Source organism: Scardinius erythrophthalmus (genome assembly GCF_964197995.2).
Source record: "Scardinius erythrophthalmus genome assembly, chromosome: 1".
Classification (NCBI taxonomy): domain Eukaryota; kingdom Metazoa; phylum Chordata; class Actinopteri; order Cypriniformes; family Leuciscidae; genus Scardinius; species Scardinius erythrophthalmus.
The window spans coordinates 22516476-22541902 of record NC_138221.1 but is presented as its reverse complement, the minus strand read 5'-3'; the positions used below and the strand labels follow the sequence as shown (position 1 = coordinate 22541902).

Genomic DNA, 25427 nt, shown 5'->3' with positions numbered 1-25427 from the left:
TATGACAGCCGTGGAGTGACAGTAGGAGTGTGTGTGGGAGAAAACACACAGAGAGACGAGCTGAGGCGAGAGGATCCTGCTAGGACAGCAGGAATGAGGACATATTTAACAACAAGACAAACCAAAATGTGCTCTTGTGGAATCAGTGCTCAAAGCCACTTTAATATATATATATATATATATATATATATATATATATATATATGCATGCAGTGCAGTGTTGGGAAAATAATGCATTACAGTATTGCGTTACTCCTTTAAAAAGTAACTAATTGCGATACTTAGTTACTTTTTAAACCTCTGGTGCTCTTCACATGTCGGTCAAAAATTACCTAATTTTTTTACTTCAATGAAATTAATGTACTGTATTTTAGTTTGATAATGTTTTTTTTATTTAATATTTTGTAATTTTATGGTACTAAATTATATTGACGCTGTATATTATATTGAATTATAATTATTTACTTTCTGAGCATAGACCTGAAAATTAAATTTCCAACTTAAACTATCGTAAATCTTGAATGCTTTAGAGCACAGACTGAAGTTTGATCTCTTTTCAAAGACAAGTTTGGCAGATTATTGCTGAAGTGAAAAAAAAATTAAAAAGTGAAAAGTTACAGAATTTTACATTTATTGTTATGAAAAATGTGCAAAAATACTATGTTCAATTTTTATATGAATATGTATTTTCAAAAATATGTTTTACTCTAAAACTGTGAGAAAATCAAAGCCATAAATCTTAACAAGTTGTGTTCAAAATTTGTGCCTGATATCTCAAAAAAGGAGCTTAGTAAGAGTTTGTTTGGCCGCAGTACCAAACGCTTCCACTAGATAAAATTCGTCTCCCATTAATGTGCTCATTTTTGGCCGGCGAGCGATGAGCACAAGTGTGACTATTGTTTTCAGGACCATTTAACCTGTTCGAATCATGCCCATGATTTCTTTTTGTGGTCACATAGCAAGTGCCAAACCCTTTACCAAGTTTCGTACCGTTCCAATGAAGTCATTTTTTTTAAAATAAAAATGTAAAAATGTTCGGTCAAAAATGACCAAAGAGCACCAGAGGGAAAAGTACATTAAAAAGTACAAATAAATGCATTGCAAGTTTAACACTTACTAAAAGCAAAAAATCTGAAGTAATTTTTACTTATGGTTTAACTGAATCACTGAAGATCAGCAACAAGTAGGCCTACATTGGTTAATAAAGTGAGATTAAATGCATAAAAATGTATGTTTTATTTAACATATTTAGTTATTGCAGGCTTGCGTATAGTATTCTGATTTTGCATTTGACTGATTTTATTCATTTTGAGGAATACTAAATCTGTTTTTGTGCAAGTCAGATGAGTAAATGCACGCTCACATTTAATCTAGAACTACAATAACCGTCATGTTCACACACACTTATGATTTCTCTCAACATGGGGACAGGAGAGCTGTCTGTCAATAAATGGGAAAACAGTAACTTGCGTTACTTATTTAAAAAGTAACTCTAGAGTTTTTAAGTAAATTTTGTTGTAAATTTAAAACGTAATGCGTTACTTAAGTTACTTGAAAAAAGTAATCTGATTATGTAACCGGGTTGAAATTATATCTTTACTTTTACGGTTGAAATGTCACCAAATCCTGATGAACATTGTTTTCTATACGTTTAAGATGTGTTTTATTGTCAAAATTTATGCCTGAATGTTGTATTCAGACCATGTTGTTAATACCTGTACTGTCACTTTAAGAGGTCGCAGGCCTTGTGCCGTCATTCATGCGCTTCTTTTAGTCTGCGCTAGGCCAGCTGAGAGGAGGTAATGTATTATTTTGCACGTCAGTTTTAAACACTTATTTCGATTTTTGGGCGATGCAAACCTTGTTTAATGAATGTATAAATGTTAGTTTTGAAGTTGTGAACATGCAGTTAATGTGTCAATTGAATATAAACCTTGTAAACAGACTTTTTGCAAGCTTTAAAGTAAAGTTAGACATGTTTCCACCTGCTAGTCTACAGGGTTTTCTGTATGTTTATCTGCTAACAGGAGCTTGAGATCTGTGTGCTGTGTGGAGGAGACTGCATGTGACAGAGCCTATGTATTTTTTTGTTGATTTGTACAGGTATGTGTATAATGTTCATTATAATTCATCTGGCATAGTGTTTACATTGGTTGTATTAAGCATGTAAAATAAATTCATGTTGTCAATTACATTGAGCTTTTTATAATTTATTTAATTCATTTTGACATTTTTATTTAAAAGTATTTTTGCTGATAATACTAAAAGTTGTATCAGTCGTGTATGTAGGCCTATGTGTATGTATGTGCAGTCTGTGCTAGGCCAGCTGAGAGGAGGAGCTTGAGATCTGTGTGGAGGAGACTGCATGTGACAGAGCCTTATGTATTTTTTTGTTGATTTGTACAGACAAATCCGCCGTTTTGCCTTCATTAAAAGAGCATCCAGCAGTTGGTCGTGGTCCAGGTCCTTTCTTCACTCAGTATAACAAGAACACAACGCAGAACATACACAAGGGTTAATGGACGTGCATCCAATCCAGCTTTTGAAATGGTGGTTTTAATGAACTTTGAGCCAACAAAACAGGTCATTCTCTTTAAGTTTTCAGATTTCTGTCCCAACTCAAATCACACACAAATGCTCTCTAAGCATTGTTTAAATATTCTGTTCACTTTCAATAGAAAAAAAAAAAAATTAATCAGCTGCATTCTCATTCACCTTTTAATTTACAGTATGAAAAAGTAACTGACATGATATTCTTCATAACATCTCCTTTTGTAAGTCTTCATGAATATGGAACAAAATACAGGCAAGTGATAAGACTGTAATACCTAATAGTGTTACAATAATAAAAACAGCCCTGACTCCTAAGCTCGATCAAGCTTTATTCTATGCAAAAATAAATCACCACATTACTGTAATTATATTATTATTGTTAATATTATTGCTATTATTAGTTGTATTGCATTCTCTAACAAAGAGATTTACTGCTAGTTATTTAGCTCCAGCTGGAGAACATTCACCTCTCATTGGCTCCTCTTGTTTCCTCTTTAAGTGCTTTAACATGCATGTTGTGCTCCCCTGAAAAGCAAGGTCCGCCGTGCATGTATCGCACATGACAGCATTTTTGGTTTGAAGTTTTATGAAACTTTCACACACCTTGCTAGTTTGGATTCGTTTGCACTCCGTCACGTGAGATCAAACGACTACTCGACAACAAAGATATTTTGTCAACAATTTTTTATTGTCGACAATGTCGACTAATCGTTTCAGCCCTAATATACAGTGAGGAAAATAAGTATTTGAACACCCTGCTATTTTGCAAGTTCTCCCACTTAGAAATCATAGAAGGATCTGAAATTGTCATCGTAGGTGCATGTCCACTGTGAGAGACATAATCTAAAAAAAAAAATCCAGAAATCACAATGTATGATTTTTTAACTATTTATTTGTATGATACAGCTACAAATAAGTATTTGAACACCTGAGAAAATCAATGTTAATATTTGGTACAGTAGCCTTTGTTTGCAATTACAGAGGTCAAACGTTTCCTGTAGTTTTTCACCAGGTTTGCACACACTGCAGGAGGGATTTTGGCCCACTCCTCCACACAGATCTTCTCTAGATCAGTCAGGTTTCTGGGCTGTCGCTGAGAAACACAGAGTTTGAGCTCCCTCCAAAGATTCTCTATTGGGTTTAGGTCTGGAGACTGGCTAGGCCACGCCAGAACCTTGATATGCTTCTTACAGAGCCACTCCTTGGTTATCCTGGCTGTGTGCTTCGGGTCATTGTCATGTTGGAAGAACCAGCCTCGACCCATCTTCAATGCTCTAACTGAGGGAAGGAGGTTGTTCCCCAAAATCTCGCAATACATGGCCCCGGTCATCCTCTCCTTAATACAGTGCAGTCGCCCTGTCCCATGTGCAGAAAAACACCCCCAAAGCATGATGCTACCACCCCCATGCTTCACAGTAGGGATGGTGTTCTTGGGATGGTACTCATCATTCTTCTTCCTCCAAACACGTTTAGTGGAATTATGACCAAAAAGTTCTATTTTGGTCTCATCTGACCACATGACTTTCTCCCATGATCATCCAAATGGTCATTGGCAAACTTAAGACGGGCCTTGACATGTGCTGGTTTAAGCAGGGGAACCTTCCGTGCCATGCATGATTTCAAACCATGACGTCTTAGTGTATTACCAACAGTAACCTTGGAAACGGTGGTCCCAGCTCTTTTCAGGTCATTGACCAGCTCCTCCCGTGTAGTTCTGGGCTGATTTCTCACCTTTCTTAGGATCATTGAGACCCCACGAGGTGAGATCTTGCATGGAGCCCCAGTCCTAGGGAGATTGACAGTCATGTTTAGCTTCTTCCATTTTCTAATGATTGCTCCAACAGTGGACATTTTTTCACCAAGCTGCTTGGCAATTTCCCCGTAGCCCTTTCCAGCCTTGTGGAGGTGTACAATTTTGTCTCTAGTGTCTTTGGACAGCTCTTTGGTCTTGGCCATGTTAGTAGTTGGATTCTTACTGATTGTATGGGGTGGACAGGTGTCTTTATGCAGCTAACGACCTCAAACAGGTGCATCTAATTTAGGATAATAAATGGAGTGGAGGTGGACATTTTAAAGGCAGACTAACAGGTCTTTGAGGGTCAGAATTCTAGCTGATAGACAGGTGTTCAAATACTTATTTGCAGCTGTATCATACAAATAAATAGTTAAAAAATAATATATTGTGATTTCTGGATTTTTTTTTTTTAGATTATGTCTCTCACAGTGGACATGCACCTACGATGACAATTTCAGACCCCTCCATGATTTCCAAGTGGGAGAACTTGCGAAATAGCAGGGTGTTCAAATACTTATTTTCCTCACTGTATATACGTACATATAAGTATATCAACCTGTGCTAATGTGATGTTGTCACATTTACCGTTGGTTGGCATATTTTGGAATCCACATGCAAAAGTTTTCACCCCCTTGCAGATTCGAATTGGTCACGCCAATATGCTGAATTCAGTTTTTGAAAGTCCACCCCCAAACATAACTATAAGCAGATCATACAAAAATCGAGATCGAATTGATACAGATTAGTCACCAACTGTAGCCTGGTTAAAACCAGACCATTCTCAGTAGTAACTGAGTTATGGTCTGGCAAAGCTTCATTAATAACTAATTTCCAAAGGGGCGTCACCAACGGACGTCGCTCAAATGCCCAATCAGGAGCGATCGTCATCGTGTAAAGCCATATGCTGCGTCCCAATTCGCCTAAGTTACACTACGCCATAAAAGTATGTACTTTTTTTTGTGAAGAAAAGGGATTTACTTTTAAATGTGTAGCAAAAAAGTAGGCAAGCTTTGGGACATACTACTTCGTCATCTTTATCGGACGGATATGTCGCGTGCATCCTGTCACGTTAACTGCCCTGTCAATCATCTTGTCACAGTTAAAATCCTCTATTAAATCTAATTTAATTTCCTACCGTTTCGGAGAGAAATGTAGTTGCACGTTCATCTGCCAGTGGGTCTTTCATGGAGACTGTCCTCATGTGTTTGCAATTTGAATATAATAATGCATTTAAAAGTTGGTGCGCTTCACCAACGGACGTCGCTCAAATGCCTCTGGGCGCAATTGGATAGACCTAAAACCAATCATAGCGATCGTCATTGTGTAAAGCCCGCCCCAACGTTTCTGATTGGTGCCGCGATTTCGACTGATTAGAAATGGGCTTGAATGAGCTCTTTGCCAGACTACTTGCAGAGCAAATCTAAATTTGCCGGAAGTTGTCTGGGTTTTCCCAGGCTACACTAACTGGACAAAACGTCAAATAGTTACACATTTCCATGAGATTGTGTTGGTGCTTCCGAAAATATAACGAGGAATTGAAATAAGATATGATTTCATATTGGTAGTTACGAAACTAAAAGTTTAATAAATCTAGAAACTGAACAGTTCTGGGCCACCATTGACTTCCATAGTTGTTGTTTTTTTCTTCCTACTATGGAAGTCAATGGTGGCCCAGAACTGTTCAGTTTCCCATATTCTTTAACACATCTTCGTTTGTGTTCAACAGAACAAAGACATTTGTACATGTTTGGAACAACCGGAGGATGAGTAAAAGCAAATGGCGTGCTCCGAAATTAATTTGAGTTAACCAAATTAAAATGAATCTCATAGATACATTTCTTTGTTATTAAATATTAAGATCAAAGATACACAGAAAAGGGCAACTGTATTGTATTTCCTGTTAGTCTGAGGAAGGGCCGTGAAGGCCCGAAACGTCACACTAATAAATTTGTGAATGGGAGCTTTCCGGTGTGCGGATCTTTACCTTGTTACTTAGTATTTTATATGAGATCCAGCACCCGTACTTGACTGGGATGTGCGTGATTTTACTACTCTTCAAAGATACACATTACACATACTAATGTCCATATTTGAAAAAAACAAAGCCTTAGGTAACAAAATATAAAATAAAAAAGAATGGCAGACACACTAAAAAAACAAAAACAAAAAAAAAACCTCATTGGACAAACTGAATTTAATTGAGGGCAGGATTTCCATCCAGTAAATATGTGTAGCCCCAACTCATAAAAAACTAATTCATGCAATGAAATGTAATGTAATTAAGTTGGTCCAACTCAATTTTGACCAACTTAAATGAGTTGGTCCAACTCAATTTTGATCAAATAGTTTAGATGAAATGGATACATTTATACAATTAGTTTTATGCTTCTTAAACTTAAATTAAAACATTTAATTGAAAAATCAATTAGGAAATCCTTCTTTTGTACCCCATAGAGACAAGAGACAAATCTTGATTGAGATGTTTTTATTTAAAACTCAATAGTGCAATAGTTATTTAATGTGAAAAGTACTTAGAAAAATGCAAGTACACATTTTAAAGCCTTTTTTTCCAGTCTATATTGGATATATAAACATGCCGCCTCTGAGAGAGAGAGAGAGAGAGAGAGAGAGAGAGAGAGAGACTCAGACAGACAGGTGATCCTCTCTTACTCAAACAGGACATGACCCAAAACCTAAATACCACACACACACACACACATACACACGGGTCGATGGCGGTAGCATGAGGTTACAGGGTGAAGGACGCAGAGGTCAGGAAGAACATTAAAGCACTTTCACCCTCATATAAGAGAGCTAACTTTAGATGAAGCGAAAGACCTGACACATTTCTACACGTGTCAATCATCCCAAATCCCTGTGAACAAAAATATTCAAGAACGTTTTGCTAATGTTCCCATAGTTCTAAATCTTCTCTGAAAGTTCAAAACGTCCAAAAACATTTATTGCACATGTAAAAAGTTATTGCAAATGTTACAGAAGACATTAAGGAAATGTTCCATTTTAGAATGTTTTTGTGATAAGACAATAGATACATTTGAACGAATGTTCTAATAACGTTCCTGGAAGAACTTTTCCCTGTTAGCTGGGATTTAGTTTCACTTGTTTATATGCAGATGAAGACAATCCTCAGATATAACATCTGCTCCTCAAACATGTCTCAATTATAACTGTGTTTGTGAGAGTGAGACAGTGACACAGCACAACAGAACAGTGTGTGTGTGTGTGTGTGTGTGTGTGTGTGTGTGTGTGTGTGTGTGTGTGTGTGTGTGTGTGTGTGTGTGTGTGTGTGTGTGTGTATTAATAGTCTGTAATCGCCTCTGGGCGTCCTGATAAATTCCCACGACCTCTGATCGACACAACACCAGTGTCTCCAGGTTTTCCTTTCCCCCTTGAACAAGAACACATTGCTGTCTCTCTCTCTCTCTCTCTCTCTCTCTCTCTCTCTCTCTCTCTTCACCGGTAAAGTAGCTTGTCCTGTGTGTTGTGACCTTTCACGCAGTCGTGTGGAAACTCTCGTTTTCTGCCGTTTTGCACACACTACTGCCGACCGTGTTATGTAAGAAAGAACCTTTGCTAACTTCCTAATTTGATCCCGAATGGTTGACTGCTCCTCTGTCTGTCACACTGAGTTCACACGCGACTCTCAGTCCAACCGTTCAAACGCGCTGAACGCGCCGCGTCTCTCTTTCAGACACCAGGAGAACAGACGAGCATCATGGCCGTTTATGAGGCGCTAAATATGAAATAACACATTCACACATAGGCCTAATAAAAAATTATGCAGGACGGTGTTAAATACAACCCGTACAAATCAGTGCTATTTTATTTAAGAATATGTTATCTGGTAAAAAAAATAAATAAAATAATATATATATAAATATAAACGGGTACATTCTAACTACGCTACCTGTATGTTAACAGTAATATCTGCAACATTTTATTATTATTATTATTATTATTATTATTATTATTATCTTTAACAGGGAACGTTCTTAAAACTTTGTAAATGCTCTGGGAATTAATGTTCCTCAGAGTTATGAACAAACGTTCTTCCAGAAACGTTAATAGAACGTTCGTTCAAGTTATCCGTTTCTTTATAATGTTCTTTTAACGTGCACAAATTCGTTAATTATTGGCTACAACGTTTTTTTTTTTTTTCACATTCGTCTACCATTTTAAAACATTACAACATTTAGAACGTTCTTGAACATAACGTTCCTATATAGGCTAAGGTTTGCAAACTGATAAAATGGAATGTTTCCTTAAACAAGAATGTTTTTAAACATGTTTAAACATTTAAAACCGTGAATGTTCACTCAGAAAAAACGTTTAGACTATATATGTAGTTTCACGTTAGCAACGTTCTTAGAAGAACATAGCCTATGTCTGTTATCTGTGCTGAAACAAAGTAGCCTAAACCTTTTACAATATTTTAGGTTCTTGCATGAGCCATAAATGAATAAATCATTTAGGAACTGAAGTTTATGTGATAGTCTTCTGTCTGTGTGTTTGAGGATTATCATGTCCAGTGTGTGTTGTGAGTGTATAATGAGTGTCTGTCATCAGTGTTTGAGGGAGTTGTACTGTCCTCTAGAGGAAAACACTGGTATACACACACTTCACTTTATCCTTCTATACCACTTTTCATTCTTTATTTTGATAATGCATGGCTCTATGCATTAAAGTTGTTTATTGCAACATAATATAGCCTTCTCCTGCACTTTTACTGAATTGTACTTTATTTTACACTATTGCTATTTTGCATACTCAGATTGATCACATAATCACATATTTTGCATTAACACGTTGCTTGCAGGTGAACTGCAAATGCTTATCCATGCAAATATACAATCTCAGAGTGAGAGAGAGAGAGAGAGAGATTTATAGACTGTGATTTGAATGTAGCCAAAGCATCAGATCTGTGTGGTCTGTTTCACAGCTGAACTTCCAGTGTTTTCCATCTGAAATCACAGAATCACACGCTAAAATAAACCTGCAATGACCTTCATAATAATGAGCATCTGTACAAACAAACAAGAGATATCTGAACAAATCTGATATGGTTTAAATACTGATAAGCCGAAACATGATATCAAAGAAACACACACACACATAATGTATATATTTTTAAAGTCAGAATGAACTGGTTCAGGCTCTTTACATTGAGGAATGAACCTGCGGTTAGTAAGTCACTCAAAAACACAATTTGTTTTGTATAATTATGGCTATTTTTATCAAAGCTCAAATGTTGAAACTGGACACAGTGAAATCTATGCTGCCTTTTCATGTGAATGTAGGCTACACAGTGATGCTGGGAACTCTTCATAAAATAAAAAAATTCCAGCAGATCTCAATATCTGAATAATAATTTAGTGACTGTGAGCGCGCAAACAGCTTCACTCACGCGCTTCCTCTTGACCCCTCATTTACACTGCACACGTGTGCGGTGCATTACGTCTGCGACAAGGTTTTATTCCGTCCTCCAAGCGGTGCCAACTCACACCAGGAGCATTTCAGAAGCAGAGCGACTGGATGCGCGAGACCACGTGATTTGCCTGTCAGACGTGGTTTTTCTTGATTTTTGAGTTTCTACCATACAGTCTATGGTTTCTACCAAGGATTGGTATGTAATATGTTTGGGAGTTTGCACAGGGTGTTTATTTTGAATTTGACAATGTTTTTTTTTACTTTTATTTTGTATTCCCGGTGCGACTTGGACGCGCGTCCGTCAAAAATAGACTAGGCGCCTATATTTAGCGAAGCGGCGCGGAGAGCCGCTTCTGGGAAGCTTCTGAAACGCGCCGTGTCGCGGCCGGTGTAAACACAAGCATTGACTAGAATGGGCGCGATCAGCTCCGGTAGCCGTGTCGCAGCCGTAATGCGCCACAGACGTGTGCGGTGTAAATGAGGGGTTAAATGCGCACGCCGCAGGCGGTGTGACGCGCGGATCGTGAACGCGCGCGCTGTGAGGAAACCCGGATCCTGGTCAGCCACGTCACCGATCAGGGGCGCACAGACCAGCGCAGAACCTCAGAGACTTACAGTAAATCATCACTGACTCTATTATATCTGATATATTAACTAGAGATTGATACTAACAGCCGGAGACCGTGTGGATATGAGGCGCGCGCGCTGAGCAGCACATAGAAAAAGAGTTTGTAGCCTATTATTATTTGTGCAGGACGAACATCTGGTCTGAGAGCAGCTGCAAAACTCCATAAATCCAGCGATAAGATGAATATCTTCCGACTGTCTGGAGATCTTTGTCATCTGGTCGCCATCATTATTCTGTTCCTGAAGATATGGAGATCCAAATCATGCGCAGGTAAGTGTTATTATTAATATGTAACTTTAATTGTGCACATCAGATCATTTAATTGTGACAGAAGAACGTGAATGTGGAGAAGAACCGGAGTGGATCTTATTTAAAATGTATTTGCACGCGAAAAACGCGTGAAACTCTTTAAACGCACGCATGACGCATAACGCGAGTGTTGTAGATGATGTTACGCGTTTATTAACGCAAGGTTTGTGCTGTGTTTACGTGGCAGCGGATTGCAGTGTGTCTATCAGGATGTTCAGGGTTTCTTCAGGTTCCTTGAGGAACTCCAGAACCTGTTTTGTCTTTGTGTGTGTTGTGTTGTGCTCTGAAGTGTGTTGCTGTGTGTTTCAGGTATTTCTGGGAAGTCTCAGCTGCTGTTCGCGCTGGTCTTCACCACCAGATATCTGGACCTGTTCACTGCCTTCATCTCCATCTACAACACCGTCATGAAGGTCAACTTAATCATAATCATGATATAAAAAGTATAAATTATGAGTTATAATAAAAGTATAAATGATGATATACTAAGTCATACACTGCAAAAAGAGATGTGTCAAAAACACACGTGACTGTGTAGATAGCATTTTGACACGTTGTGTAGATTTTAGCACACAATGTGTGTTAAAATGTAACTCTGGATAGAATAGCACTGGTTGGAGGAGTTTGTGTTTATGAAAAAAAATTATAGGTATATTTTATATGGTATCCCATAAAATACTCTAAAATAAATAAAGCAATACATTCAAATAAATAAATTAAATCTTAATTTGCAGCCAATCACATCATGCCTCTTTTTCAATCTATTTTTCAAATGCTGCTTTCACTTGTTATTAATAACCAGATTAACTTTATTTCTGTCTGACTCTACAGAAGCTCTTATTGAGAATTAACAGGTTTTGGTGTTGATGATTCATTAATGTTTCATTTATAGTCACCAGAATCGTGATTAGTGTCAGCTTTACTTGGGCTCTTGACCCTTGACTCTTTAACATTAGTGTTCTCTGACTGAGAACAAGAGTTTAATATTTGAAAGATGAATGTAATATATAAAAGATGATTTTTAAAAAGATTAGCGTAATGCAATTAACTTAAAATTAATATTTAAATACACAGTTCATACAGAACCTTACAGACTACTACGGTATCAAGCAGACCTCAAGAATCAGCGTATGAATCTCAACAATGGTGACAAACAAAAAGCTTCATGCCGCAATGCATGCTGGGTGCCACCATAGTACAAATCTCATCCATGACTCCCAGCATGCATTGCGGCATGAAGCTTTTCGTTTGTCACCATTGTTGAGATTCATACGCTGATTCTTGAGGTCTGTGTTTGACTAATTTCTGCTGCAGATTAAAATATTCAGAAAACTTTTTTTTTTTTTTTGCACTGCTGGATAGCATGATGTCGTGTCACAAGATTGTCATAACTAACAGCACATGAATAAATTAAATGCACACCATCCATATACTCATTCACTTGATCAGATCAGCACTTGCTGATTATGACGTCATCAAAAAACATCTGATCATATTTTCTCTCACCATAACAAATGTATTTGATTAAAATACAGTTAAAGCAGCCAGAGAAACACTAAAAGAAGAGTAAAGGGTCAAGAGCTCAAATAAAGGAGCCATTAATCACGATTCTGGTGACTTCAAATAAAACATTCAGTGAAACATCAACATCTAAACCTCAGTTAATTCTCAATAAGAGCTTGTCTATGTAGATTCATGATGTCTAAACCATCCAGGTAATAAAATGTTCAAACAAACTCTTTATTAAACGTCACTGGACTCCATAAACACAAGTTAACAATACGTTTCAGTGTTCATCCAACACTCAGTTGTAAAAACACAGGAAGTAACTCTGGCAAAATACACACCGACTACAGTCACATGTGACACATATCTGACACAAGATGTGTAACTATAACACATTAGTGTGTAAAAGGTTTCAACACACTTCTGTTTAAGAGGAATAACACATTAGTTGTGTTAAAGGTAATACAAAATGTGTAGTCCTTATAAACACAGAGATGTGTTAAGAATCGACACAGGTTGTGTATTAAATTTGACACAACATGTGTTGTCCCTAAACACACACACTACATGTGTTAAAATCTACACAACATGTGTCATTTTTAACACATCTCTTTTTAGAGTGTAGTTATGATATAAAAATGTTTAAATTATGAGATAATCATAATTATCATAATAAAATGATAAATTATGATATAAGTCATAATTATGATATAGAAAAGTATAAATTATAATATGCTGTCATAATTATGACATAAAAGAATAAGTTGAGATAAAAGTCATTATATAAAAAATATAAATTATGAGATACTAAAGGTGATGATACACAGGGCAACTTTTTGAGCAATGTTGCTGGGCAATCTTGCCGAGCGATTGTTGCTTGGGCACTTTCCCATTGAAAATGGGCAATACATTTCTATCTGGATAATTTAGATCGGTCGTGGACCCTGTGTCTCATCTGGTTGCCCGTTGACGGCAACATTGCCCAGCAACATTGCTCTAAAAGTTGCCCTGTGTATCATCACCTTAAGTCATAATTATGATATAAAAAGTATAAATTATAAGATAGTCATAATTATGATATCAAAAGTATGAATTATGAGATACAAAGTCATAATTATAATTATGATATAAAAATTATAAATGATGATATACTGTCATAATTATGATATCAAAAGGATAAATTGAGATAAGTCATTATATAAAAATTATAAAGTATGAGATACAAAGTCATGATTATGATTATGTAAACTTTTTATATCTTAATTATGATATAAAAATTATAAAGTATGAGACACAAAGTCATAATTATGATATAAAAAGTTTACATAATCATATTGTCATAATTATGATATAAAAGGATAAATTGAGATAAAAGTCATTATATAAAAAGTATAAATTATGAGATACCAAGTCATACTTATGATATAAAAAGTATAAACTGAGATAAAAAGTCATTATATAAAAAGTATAAATTATGAGATAGTCATAATTATGCTATAAAAAATATACATTATGAGATACAATGTCATAATTATGATATAAAAAGTATAAATCAAGATAAAATACATTATATAAAAGTATACATTATGATATACTAAGCCATAATTATGATAATACAAGTATAAATTATTATATATTAAGTCATAATTCTGCTATAAAAAGTATACATTATGAGATACAATGTCATAATTATGATATAAAAAGTATAAATTATTAGATCCAGTCATAATTATGATATAAAAAGTATAAATTGAGATAAAAGTAATTATATAGAAATATGAATTATGAGAAACAAAGTCATAATTATGATATAAAAAGTATAAATCAAGATAAAAGTCATTATATAAAAAGTATAAATTATGAGATACTAAGTCATAATTATGATAATACAAGTATAAATTATTATATATTAAGTCATAATTATGATATAAAAAGTATAAATGATGATATACATTAAATTGGTAAAAAAAAAAAAAATCTAAATGTGACTATTACATAAATATGAGGAATGAGAATTTAAACAATCCGACTAATTTCTGGAAATTGACCCAATCAGTTTGTGGTGAGAAAACCGCCAGTCTGCCGGATTGTTTGAAACTAAATGAGAGTGTAATCCAGGACAAAGAAAATATTGTAAAAACCTTTAACAGCCATTTTTATCTCTGCTGACTTTATATCAGATTTTAGCAATTTAAAGGAACATAGTATAGAAGGCAATGTGGAAAACGCTTCATGTTGTTCTCAGCTGTTCAATTTTACTCCTGTTCTAGCTACACAAGTTTATAAAGCCTTATCAAACTTGGATTGTAAAAAATCAGCGTGGTCTGATAAATAGAGCCTTACTTTTTAAATATTGCTGCAGATCTTGTAACAGAGCCCATCATTTCTATTTTAAATTTGAGTTTAAATTCAAATGTTATTCCCCGTGTATGGAAATCAGCTACAATTCTACCTTTGTTAAAAGGTGGTGATCCATCTGAGATGAATAACAATCGTCTGATTTCAAGGTTGGCAAAAGTATTTGAATCTTTTGTAAATGATCAAGTAAAACAGTTTTTATCTCAATGGGACTATCCTGGTAAAATAAAGGACAAATAAAAATAAAATATACTTTCATAATTAAAAGTAAAAAGGTATAAATTGAGATAAAAGTCATTATAAAAAAGTATGAGATACAATGTCATAATTATGATATAAAAGTGTAAATTGTGAGATAGTAAGTTATTGTGATATAAAAAGTATCAATTATGAGATACAAAGTCATAATTATGATATAATAAGTATCAATTATGAGATACAAAGTCATAATTATGATATAAGTATCAATTATGAGATACTAAGTCATAATTATGATATAAGAAGTATAAATTATGATATACTAAGTCATAATTATGATATTAAAAAGTATAAATTATGAGATAAAGTCATAATTATGATATAAAAAGTGCAAATTATGAGATACTAAGTCATAATTATGATATAAGAAGTATAAATTATGATATACTAAGTCATAATTATGATATTAAAAAGTATAAATTATGAGATAAAGTCATAATTATGATATAAAAAGTGCAAATTATGAGATACTAAGTCATAATTATGATATTAAAAGTATAAGTATACTAAATATTACATTCTTAAAAATCATTCTTAAAAAAGGAAGTCTCTTCAGTTGTTGACGGAAAACAACTCTCTCACACGATTGTGTTCCCGAACACCAGTATCCGAACGCAAGAGAACAACATGACAGCGTTTTTAGTGTGTCGAGCTCATCATTGCAGCGATTGCAGCAACTGCCATTTTTATTAAAGATATTTTGTGCCAATTTCCCAGAAAGTGACAATTTTGTTTTTTTTTGAACACATGAGATGGAAACGCTGCTTCATTCACAAATGTTTTTGAAGAAAAGTAAAATACCCAAGTTTGGATGTAAAAATAGCCAGTATAAATCACATCCAGGCGTCTCTCTCTCTCCCCCTCTCCCTCTCCCTCTCTCTCTATCTCTCTCTCTCTCTCTCTCTCTCTCAGGTGGTTTATCTGGTCTTGGCATACGCCACCGTCAGCCTCATCTACTCCCGCTTCAGGAACACGTACGACTCTGAGAGCGACTCGTTCCGCGTGGAGTTCCTGCTGGTGCCAGTGGCCGGTCTGTCCTTCCTGGAGAACTACGCCTTCACTCCACTGGAGGTCAGAGTTCAAACGCTTCAGATATTAAGATCAAACACTGACCACATCTGTCTGTCTTTTCATTTCACTGTAAACCAAAATAAGTTGTCCAAACTCAAAAAATTTGAGGTAATCAGTTACAGCAAAATGTTTAAGTTAAAAAATTTAAAGAAACTGTCCGATTTTAATTTTGTACTCATACATTTGAGTTTTTGAATAACTCATGCATAACTTAAAATTATCATGTAATCTCAACTTAAATATTTTTAGTAGTGGAAACTTGGCTAGCTTTAACTAGCTAATTCAGGAAATGCTAACTTGCTAATTGGTAACACAATGCTTTGATAGCATTAGCATAGCAATTGCTCAATGAGTACAGCAATGTAAAACATCTGACATATCTGTTCTCAAACCAAGCTCATGCTCCACTCGTCACCCAACATAACAGAAACTTTTCTCAATTAGCATAGCAAAACACTACTGAAAATCCCACTCAACATTTTTCTTGCACAAAAAAAATGATATAACACTAATAATTTTAGCATTTACTCTCACTTCCGAGTGTCATGGTAAAGCATGCTGGGAAATAGAAATTCAGGCCCATTTAAGGCCCAGTTTCAGTTACATTTAAGTTTGTATAAATTAAAAGAAACTGGAAACAATTAAAGAATTCAGATTACTTAAAATGTGTCAGTTTGGTGAAGTCAAAAAAAAAGAAAGTTTTGAATACTCATAAAAGTGAATTTACTTGAACTAATTTGTTTAATTTAAGTTTAACCTACTCAAACAAATTCATTAATTTGAGCATTAGTTTATCTATCTATCTATCTATCTATCTATCTATCTATCTATCTATCTATCTATTCTTTCCATCCACCCACCCACCCATCCATCCATCCATCCATCCATCTATCTATTCTTTCCATCTATCTATCTATCTATCTATCTATCTATCTATCTATCTATCTATCTATCTATCTATCTATCTATCTATCTATCTATCTATCTATCTATCTATTCTTTCCATCCATCCATCCATTCATCCATCCATCCATCCGTCACTGATTGTCTTTGACCGCTGTGTCGTCATGGACGTGTGTGTGTGTATAACTTTGACTTTGACGTGTCTGTGTGTGTGTGTAGATCATGTGGACGTTCTCCATCTACCTGGAGTCGGTGGCGATCCTGCCTCAGCTGTTCATGATCACGAAGACGGGCGAGGCGGAGTCCATCACCACACACTACCTGTTCTTCCTGGGCCTGTACCGCTCGCTGTACCTCGCCAACTGGGTGTGGCGCTATCATGTGGAGGGGTTCTTCGACCAGATCGCCGTGGTGTCCGGCGCCGTCCAGACCATCTTCTACTGCGACTTCTTCTATCTCTACTTCACCAGAGGTCAGCAGACGTCACACTCCTGCGGTTTAAAGGGATAGTTCACCAAAACATCTAAATTAGCCCATGATTTACTCACCCTCAAGCCATCCTAGGTGTATCTGACATTCTTCTTTCAGACGAATACAATCAGAGTTATATTAAAAAATGTCCTGGCTCTTCCAAGCTTGATAATGGCAGTGAATGGCTATATATTTTTTGAAGTCCATCAAAGTACATCTATTCGTTATAAAAGTGCTCCACGCGGCTCTGGCGGGTTAATAAAAGCCTTCTGAAGCGAAACGATGCGTTCGTGTAAGAAAAATATTCATATTTAAACTTTAATGACTAAACTAACTAGCTTCCGGCAGACGGCCTTACGCAAGTCGACTTACGCCACAAGAGAAACACTTGACGATGTGTGACGTCGGATGTAGGAGTAGCGTGAGCTTTGACGCCTCTCGCGGTTCAAACAAACAGGGCTGGGCAACAGGCTCAAGCTCCTCCCACATTTCTCTTTAAATATTGACGTTTTAGGCTTCTTATTCGTGACTTGTGTTTTGTTTTGCTCTATCCTCTGCGCATCCGCGTTCGTCATTGCGTTGTGCGTCAGGTCAAGGGTTATTCTTTTTGCCATAAGCAAGTTATTTTAGTCGATTAAGTTTTAAATATGGATATTTTTCTGACACAAATGCATCGCTTCACTTCAGAAGGTCTTTATTAACCCCCGGAGCCGCGTGGAGCACTTTCATCATGAATGGATGCACTTTGATAGACTTCAAAACAGAAACGGTCATTCACTGCCATTAGAAAGCTTGATAGAGCCAGGATTTTTTTTTAAATATAATTCCGCTTGTATTCGTCTGAAAGAAGAATGTCAGATACACCAAGAATGGCTTGAGGGTGAGTAAATCATGGGCTTATTGACATTTTTGGGTGAACTATCCCTATTACTATTACTGAACTCTAATACTCATCAGTCTCTCTCTCTCTCTCTCTCTCTCTCTCTCTTTCTCTGCAGTGCTGAGAGGAAGTGGAAAGATGACACTGCCAATGCCAGTGTGAGTTATTGGATCCGGCCCCGCCCCTTCATCAGGCCACACCCATCAGTGACATCATCATCACCACCCGCCACTGTAGTTCGTTTGCGTCTGCGGTGTAATTGTGCCTTACAGTGATCAGATCTGCTGGACGAGTCTCGCATTCGATGCCTTAATGTTTCTGTTCATAAAGTCTGCGTGTGTTTGTGTGTGTGTGTGTTTATGTCTGTATGTATGTAACACTCCACATTCTTAGGTTCATAGCTTTGTTTCTCTTTCATTCTATTTCTAATAGTCTTGTTTTGTTTTGTTTTCTGTAGTTAATTTGGTAAATGATTTTGTTGTTTATCACCACCTATGCAATGCTCTTGCATTCTGTTAAGGGACGTTTGATTGAGATATTTGTGTGCCAATATACCAGCGAAGATCATGAATGTTTGTATAAACCACATTTCAGTCGGAGAATGACTTTTATCGGATGTCTGGCAATATCATAATGATTTTTTAATGAGCTTATTTGAAGATGGACAGTTTATCTGTCCTCGTTTTTATAAAGTATGTTTTATAAAGCACGTCAATAAAGAGTTTCTCTCTTCGCGGAGCAGACGCTTGTGTTTACGAGAGTGAATGAGCACAAACTCACACACACTCGGGCTAGTCTGCGCGTCATGGGTCTTTATTTTCAGTTCATAAAGTCAATCACAATCGTGACGTTTGACAGACATGATCATTAACACAGTAATATTACCAGGGGGTTTTTTCAACTGCTGACACATTTTCAAAACTTTGACTCTTTTTTTTTCCAAACTTTACACACAAATCTTTCACACAGTAAATACAAAATGCCACATCTCCTGCAAAATGAAGCACTTCATTCAAAACATCTCGAAAGCAAGCATTTGTCTTGCGTTGCAAACACCTTGGATATATCATATACACAGTTATTCAAAACCTAAAGCTCTTCTCTCATGAGCTCCTATGTACATTTCTGTGCAAGATTGAAAGTATTTGGCAGAGAGATGTTGAAGAATGAACAAAAAGGGTGGCTGGCCGCACACTGATCCACTCAAGACCGAAAGTCTACAAAAACATATTTTATTTTATAAATTGCATCGTGCAAAAAGTGCAAAGTGCATGTGAGTTAAAAACAAAATAGACACCAGCAAGCAAACATTTCAGCACATTGCTATCTTCAGTGCTCACTTAGCAAACAACATTCACCCTTTTAAGCAGGTCAGCAGTTAAGAACAATCAGCTGAATACATTTATCTCAGATAAATCTCAATTATCACAAGTAGAATTCCAAGCACGTTCCATCTTGCAAACATGTAGCAGAATGTTTCAGATATACAGCTTCAAAGGATGATACAGCATTAGAAACACATCAAATATAAAGCAGAGAGATGTTGAAAAATTCATGGTAAACACGAAAGCAAGATTGAAACCAAACTATGTTTATCTTTACTGTAAGCATTTGTGGTTGTGAATACAGTATTGCACAGTCCGAAAAACCTATAACTTGACCTTTGGCCTTGTATAGGCCTATTCTAAAGTCATGATTGGTTGGTGTTCAGTAAAGCAATGAGTGTTTGCACATGTGAGGAGTGTGTGTGAGGCTCTGATGAATTACTGTGGCATTTTGATATAGTCTAGCAGAAGAAATAGGTTCCCATGTATCCGTTTGTCATTTTTTTGTAACGTGTTTTTTTAAACTAGGCCAGTCACTCACTGAACAGTTTCAGAGACTGTTGGGTCTCATGGCAGCTGCGTCCAATGTATTAACTTTTGGCCTGCTGTACATGACACCCCTGCAGAGGTGGCTCAGAACCAAGGGGTTTTCTTCGAGGGGAAATCTGCTTCGCATGATCAAGGTCACGCGGCGACGCCTACGTACCTTAGTCATGTGGAAGAAGTCTTGGTTCCTCGCCCCAAGACCCAGTGCTTGGGGCTTTTTTCACCGTGTAATGCTAACGACAGACGCTTCCTTCACAGGTTGGGAAACTGTCAAGAAAGTAGATGGTCCTGCCACAGACCTTGCACCGAGCGACCACTCATGATGGCAGCAGGACCATCTACTTTCTTGGCACATAAATCGTCTAGAAATGATTTCAAGCTCTCAAACACTTCCTCCCAGACTTGAGGGGCCATCATGTGCTTGTCCGCACGGACAACACATCTGTGGTCTCTTACAACAACCATCGGGAGTCTGAGGTCACATCACTTATGCAAACTGGCTCACCAGATCCTCCTGTGGGTCAAAGGGAATTTACTCTCTCTGAAGGCCACTTACATCCCTGGGTTTTTAAATCAGGGTGCAGACATCCTGTCGAGGCAGGGGCCGAGGCCCGGGGAATGGAGACTCCTATGAAAATCGATCGAGCAGAAGTAGACCTGTTCGCATCTTAAGAGACGACACACTGTCCACTGTGGTTCTCACTCAGTCAGCCAGCTCCTTCGCTTTTCCCCTGATCGCTGTGCTCCTGGGAGTTCTGGAGAGAGTTCGCCGGGACAGAGTCCATCTTCTGTTAATAGCCCCGTTTGGCCGGCCCGAGTACGGTTCTCGGACCTAGAGTCTCTCCTCGACGGCTCTCCTCTGGAGATGGGGGAGGGTCCTCAGAGGGGACCTTTTCTCTCAGGAGAGCGGGTTTATCCTTCACCCCCGCCCAGAATTGTGGAAACTTTGGGCTTGGCCTCTGAGGGGTGATTACTGAATTATTTATTATCTCCACGCACGATCGCGGTTGAGTAGCCTAAGTTATAGTTCTGTGTAAATGCATAGATAAACAGCACTTTGTCAGAAAGCATTACATGATCTATAGAGTAGACCGACAAAAACATTATTAATAATTAATAACATACTAGTTGGAAAATGCAATGATGTATATGCTGTTTTCTTTGTTACCTTCCTGACAATGTTATATTCCAGCTAATATTATTCAGTGAATTATTCCTCACTCTTTAAACCTATTAAACGGCACATAAACCTTCTAAAACTGTTTAAAATGAATCACATTAATAAATAAATATCGGTTCTGCATATCGGTTATTGGGCACATAAACATGCAAATAATCGGTATCGGTTATAAAAAAATCAATATTGGTCGATCACTAATAAATATATATATTGTGTGTGTGTTAGTGCAGGAGTGTGTTCTTGTGCTTGATCAGTACTTTAGTCCCCTCTCTCACGGCTCCGCCCATCACTTTAGCAGCCGTTGTGATTGACAGCGGTGTGGAGGCGATGGCCGCCGCCCTCTGAATAGCTTTGACCTTCTTCCCTTTGCCCTTCCCTTTCTCCATCACTCCGGACGCCTCCACCGCTCCACGACCCACAGCGCTGAGCAGCTCGTACCAGAACACACTCTCCGCGCTCTTCCTCTGCTCCTCCTCCTCTGGTTCCTCTCCCAGAATCCTCTGCTGCGCGTGTCGTACGGCGCTCTCGGCCTGCTGGAGCATGTCTCCGGTGTAATGATCTCCTGCGTTACGCTGAACCAACACATCCATTTTCTGCAGCAGCTCCGTGACCTGCGACCTCTCGTCCTGACCTTTAGTTATACAGCACTTTTCACAACACATTGTTTCAAAGCAGCCTCACAGAAAATCATGATGTTAATAATTTCATGCTGAAGGATAATATAGTTAATAATATAGTGACATTTTATGACAATGTAAACAATCAAACAGTTGGGATTTGCTGTATAGTATCAGTGTAGCCTACTGTATCTATGCAGACTTATATATCCAACTTTATATAGAGATGAGCGATACACTTTACGATACTTCTATATATTCAACTGTATATAAAGAGCTTTGTGATACTTATATATATCCAACTTTATATAGAGAGCTTTGCTATACGTATATCCATCTTAATATAAAGAGCTGGACCAGTTAGGCCTACATTTTGCAACAATGTTAACAATCAAGCAGTTGATATCTGCTATAGTATAATGCTTTACGTGAGTAGCTAATGTATGCGAAAAAAGTTGGATATATTTATAGTAATTGTATAATTCATTATTAGTAATTAACTAATTAGCCATCAGTTCTTTATGTGGTGGAATACCTTTAGTGTTATCAAACACGTGGAAGCCGCCCGCACACTCGCACACAAACTCCCATAATTCCGTGCTCTCCTTCAGGAAGTCCTCGGCGGGTTTCGACCCGAGCGCGTCGCCCCACGTGATCAGAACCACGGTGAACTGGAGCGCCTGCGGCCCGAACGCGGCGCGGATCCAGTCGAGAGCGGCGCGGCACTCGCGCGTCACCCGTCCGGCGCGCAGCAGCAGCAGGAACACGTGCGGTCCGGGCGTCGACAGATCCACACACCGGCCCAGCTCCACTCGGACCTCATCAGGGCTCATGCAGGTGTGGAAGAACCCCGGAGTGTCAATCACACGCAGGCTCCGCCCATCCGACACGCCCCCCGCGCGCTGGCAGTGGCGCGTCACGGACACGGGCGAGGCGTCAGTCCAGAACGCGGATCGGCCCAGGATGGTGTTTCCAGCCGAACTTCTGCCTGAACCCGTCCGACCCAACAGAACCATCCGCAGCTCAGAGGGACCGGCTGAGGTCAACACACACGACATTAACCTTCATGATCACCGCTATGTGATATTATAAGCAAGTGAGGGGTCCGGGGAAAAGTTTGGTTGAAAACAGTGTAAAAACTGTAAAATAAAATAAAATAAAATAAAATAATTAACAGAAATAAATCTGATTAACATAAAAAAACCCATTAAAAAGGTTTTAAATAAATAATAAACACATCTGATTAAATATTATTCAAATAAACAAAATGTGTGTAAAAACATAAAGATATTTGATTAAAATAAACCGTGATTAACCAATTTGTGCCCATTTTTTTCTGAATGGTTTCATGCATACAGTACAGGCCAAAAGTTTGGAAACATTACTATTTTTAATATTTTTGAAAGAAGTTGCTTCTGCTCATCAAGCCTGCATTTATTTGATCAAAAATACAGAAAGAATGTCATAGTGTGATATATTATTACAATTTAAAATAATTGGTTTTCAATTTATTATAGTTTAAATTATCATTTATTTCTGTGATCAAAGCTGAATTTTCAGGATCACTCCAGTCTATCACATGATCCTTTAGAAATCATTCTAATATGATGATTCAATATCAAAGTTGGAAACAGTTCTGCTGCTTAATATTTGTTCATAACCTGTGATACTTTTTTAGGATACTTTGATGAATAAAAAAAAAAAAAGAAAAAGAAAAAAATAAGCCAATGTTTTAAAAATAGAAATCTTTTGTAACAACAATGTACACTACTGGTCAGTAATTTGGGGTCAGTCATTTTTTTCTTTCTTTTTTTGAAAGAAATCAATACTTTTATTCAGCAAGGATGTGTTAAATTGATAAAAAAAGTGATAGTAAAGAAGATTTATATTATTAGGAAAAAAAAAAAAAATATATATATATATATATATATTATTTTTTTTTTTTTTAATAAATGCAGGTCTTTTTAACCGTTTATTCATCAAATATATTAGGCAGCAGAACTGTTTCCAACACTCATAATAAATCATCATATTAGAATGATTTCTGAAGGATCATGTGAAAGACTGGAGTAATGATGCTGAAAGTAATGATGTAATGATGGAGTAATGGAGTAATGATGCTGAAAATTCAGCTTTGATCACAGAAATGAATTATTTTTAAAGTCTATTCAGATAGAAAACTATTTTTTTAAGTTGTAATGATATTTCACAGTATTACTGTTTGTGTGTGTGTGTGTGTGTGTGTGTGTGTGTGTGTTTTTTTTTGTATTTTCGATCAAATAAATGCAGGCTTGATGAGCAGAAGAAACTTCTTTCAAAAACATTAAAAATAGTAATGTGTCCAAACTTTTGACCTGAATTGTATAGTCGTGTTATTAATAGTGTTACATTTTCTGCATTTAATTTCCCCATTTTTTAAAAATCCGATTTGAATGTGCGGCTGGGCTTAAATGGGTTAAAATAAATAGCATACCTTTGATTTAAAAAGTGATTGACTAAAATTAATTTATAAATAATACATTCATACATTTGATTAAAAAATGATTCAAATAAACAAAATTGTGTGTAAATACATAAATATGTTTGATTAAAATAAATGAAACATGATTCGTAAATACGTTTGATTTAAAACTTGATTGACTATAAATTATTTAAATTATAGTAGGCCTACATTCACACATTTGATTAAAATAAATAAAACATGGTTTAAATAAAAAAACGTGATTAAATAAAATAAAACATGATTTAAATTTTTTTTTTAAATAAATAAGTTAATAAATGAACAGGATTCCAATAAGATTTTTTTTTTCAGGATTAATGCCATTTCTGTCACGAGGATTTTCACACAGTTTCCACATAAATAAGCTGAACCTTTTAGATATTAGTTATCAATGACAATTAGGATTATTAATAGTATAAAGCAATGCTGTACGACATTAAAACGACTTTAACTCAAATAAGTCCGTGTCCCTTTAACCGTCCTGACCTGCAGTAGGCTAGTAATACATTAATCTAATCTGAGTTCAGTGAAACACACGCGATCCATCAGACACTCGCGGTCATTCTGCGTCATTTCACTGAGTAATTCTGGGTTTATTTCCACTCACCAGCAGCAGAAGATTCGCCTGATTCCGCCATATTTCCCACAGACGACGGGAGTGTACTTAAAGAGACAAACACTCACCAGCACCTCAGAAAAACACATCAAACATCACGACAATACTGTACCTCAAACCGTCCAAAGCGCGCGCCCGTCATGCGATCTGGATCATCTAGCTCACATATAAACACAATCTCTTTCCCAACTTCAGAATCATCACATTTGAGCTTTTTATGTATCATCTCTGCTGCATTTATTATATACAATAAAAATGCTTGGTCGTTTAACCCAATTCTGAGTCAAATATTTCAATATTTTTGGGTCAAAATTTTGATTTAAAAATGTAACCCAACAGCAGGGTTTGTCCATATTTGACCCAAAGTTGGGTTAAAACAACCCAGTATTGTTTAGAGTATACAGTAAGTTTGTGTTTGCCTTTTTTTTGTAGTTTTTTTTTTTTTTTTGTATGTTTGTACATTCAA

The 25427-nt window shown here is 36.7% G+C and overlaps 2 protein-coding genes across 7 annotated transcripts in view; one reads left to right on the top strand and one right to left on the bottom strand.

The window, feature by feature from the left end:
* kdelr3 (KDEL endoplasmic reticulum protein retention receptor 3) overlaps nt 1-18920 on the top strand; it is a 28201-nt gene extending 9281 nt beyond the window's left edge. The window contains exons 1-7 of one of the 6 annotated variants that reach the window (XM_081376144.1): nt 1773-1799; nt 2028-2103; nt 10551-10694; nt 11043-11143; nt 15765-15923; nt 17046-17298; nt 18296-18920. In XM_081376144.1, the coding sequence (XP_081232270.1) occupies nt 10604-10694; nt 11043-11143; nt 15765-15923; nt 17046-17298; nt 18296-18339 (648 nt within the window). In that variant the 5' untranslated portion in view covers nt 1773-1799; nt 2028-2103; nt 10551-10603 and the 3' untranslated portion in view covers nt 18340-18920. Of the gene's footprint in view, nt 1-1772; nt 1800-2027; nt 2104-2309; nt 2584-9804; nt 10413-10550; nt 10695-11042; nt 11144-15764; nt 15924-17045; nt 17299-18295 lie in introns of those variants that run through there. The other 5 variants (XM_081376143.1, XM_081376141.1, XM_081376142.1 and 2 more) reach the window with 5 other exon arrangements.
* A 2529-nt stretch (nt 18921-21449) lies between these two features.
* LOC308695310 (GTPase IMAP family member 7) lies at nt 21450-25187 on the bottom strand (the record flags this gene model as incomplete). The annotated part of the gene is made up of 4 exons (XM_081373424.1): nt 21450-21859; nt 22381-22881; nt 24953-25008; nt 25081-25187. 4 exons carry the CDS (start codon nt 25185-25187, stop codon nt 21450-21452), a joined length of 1074 nt encoding a protein of 357 aa, XP_081229550.1.
* Between the last annotated feature and the right edge of the window lie 240 nt (nt 25188-25427).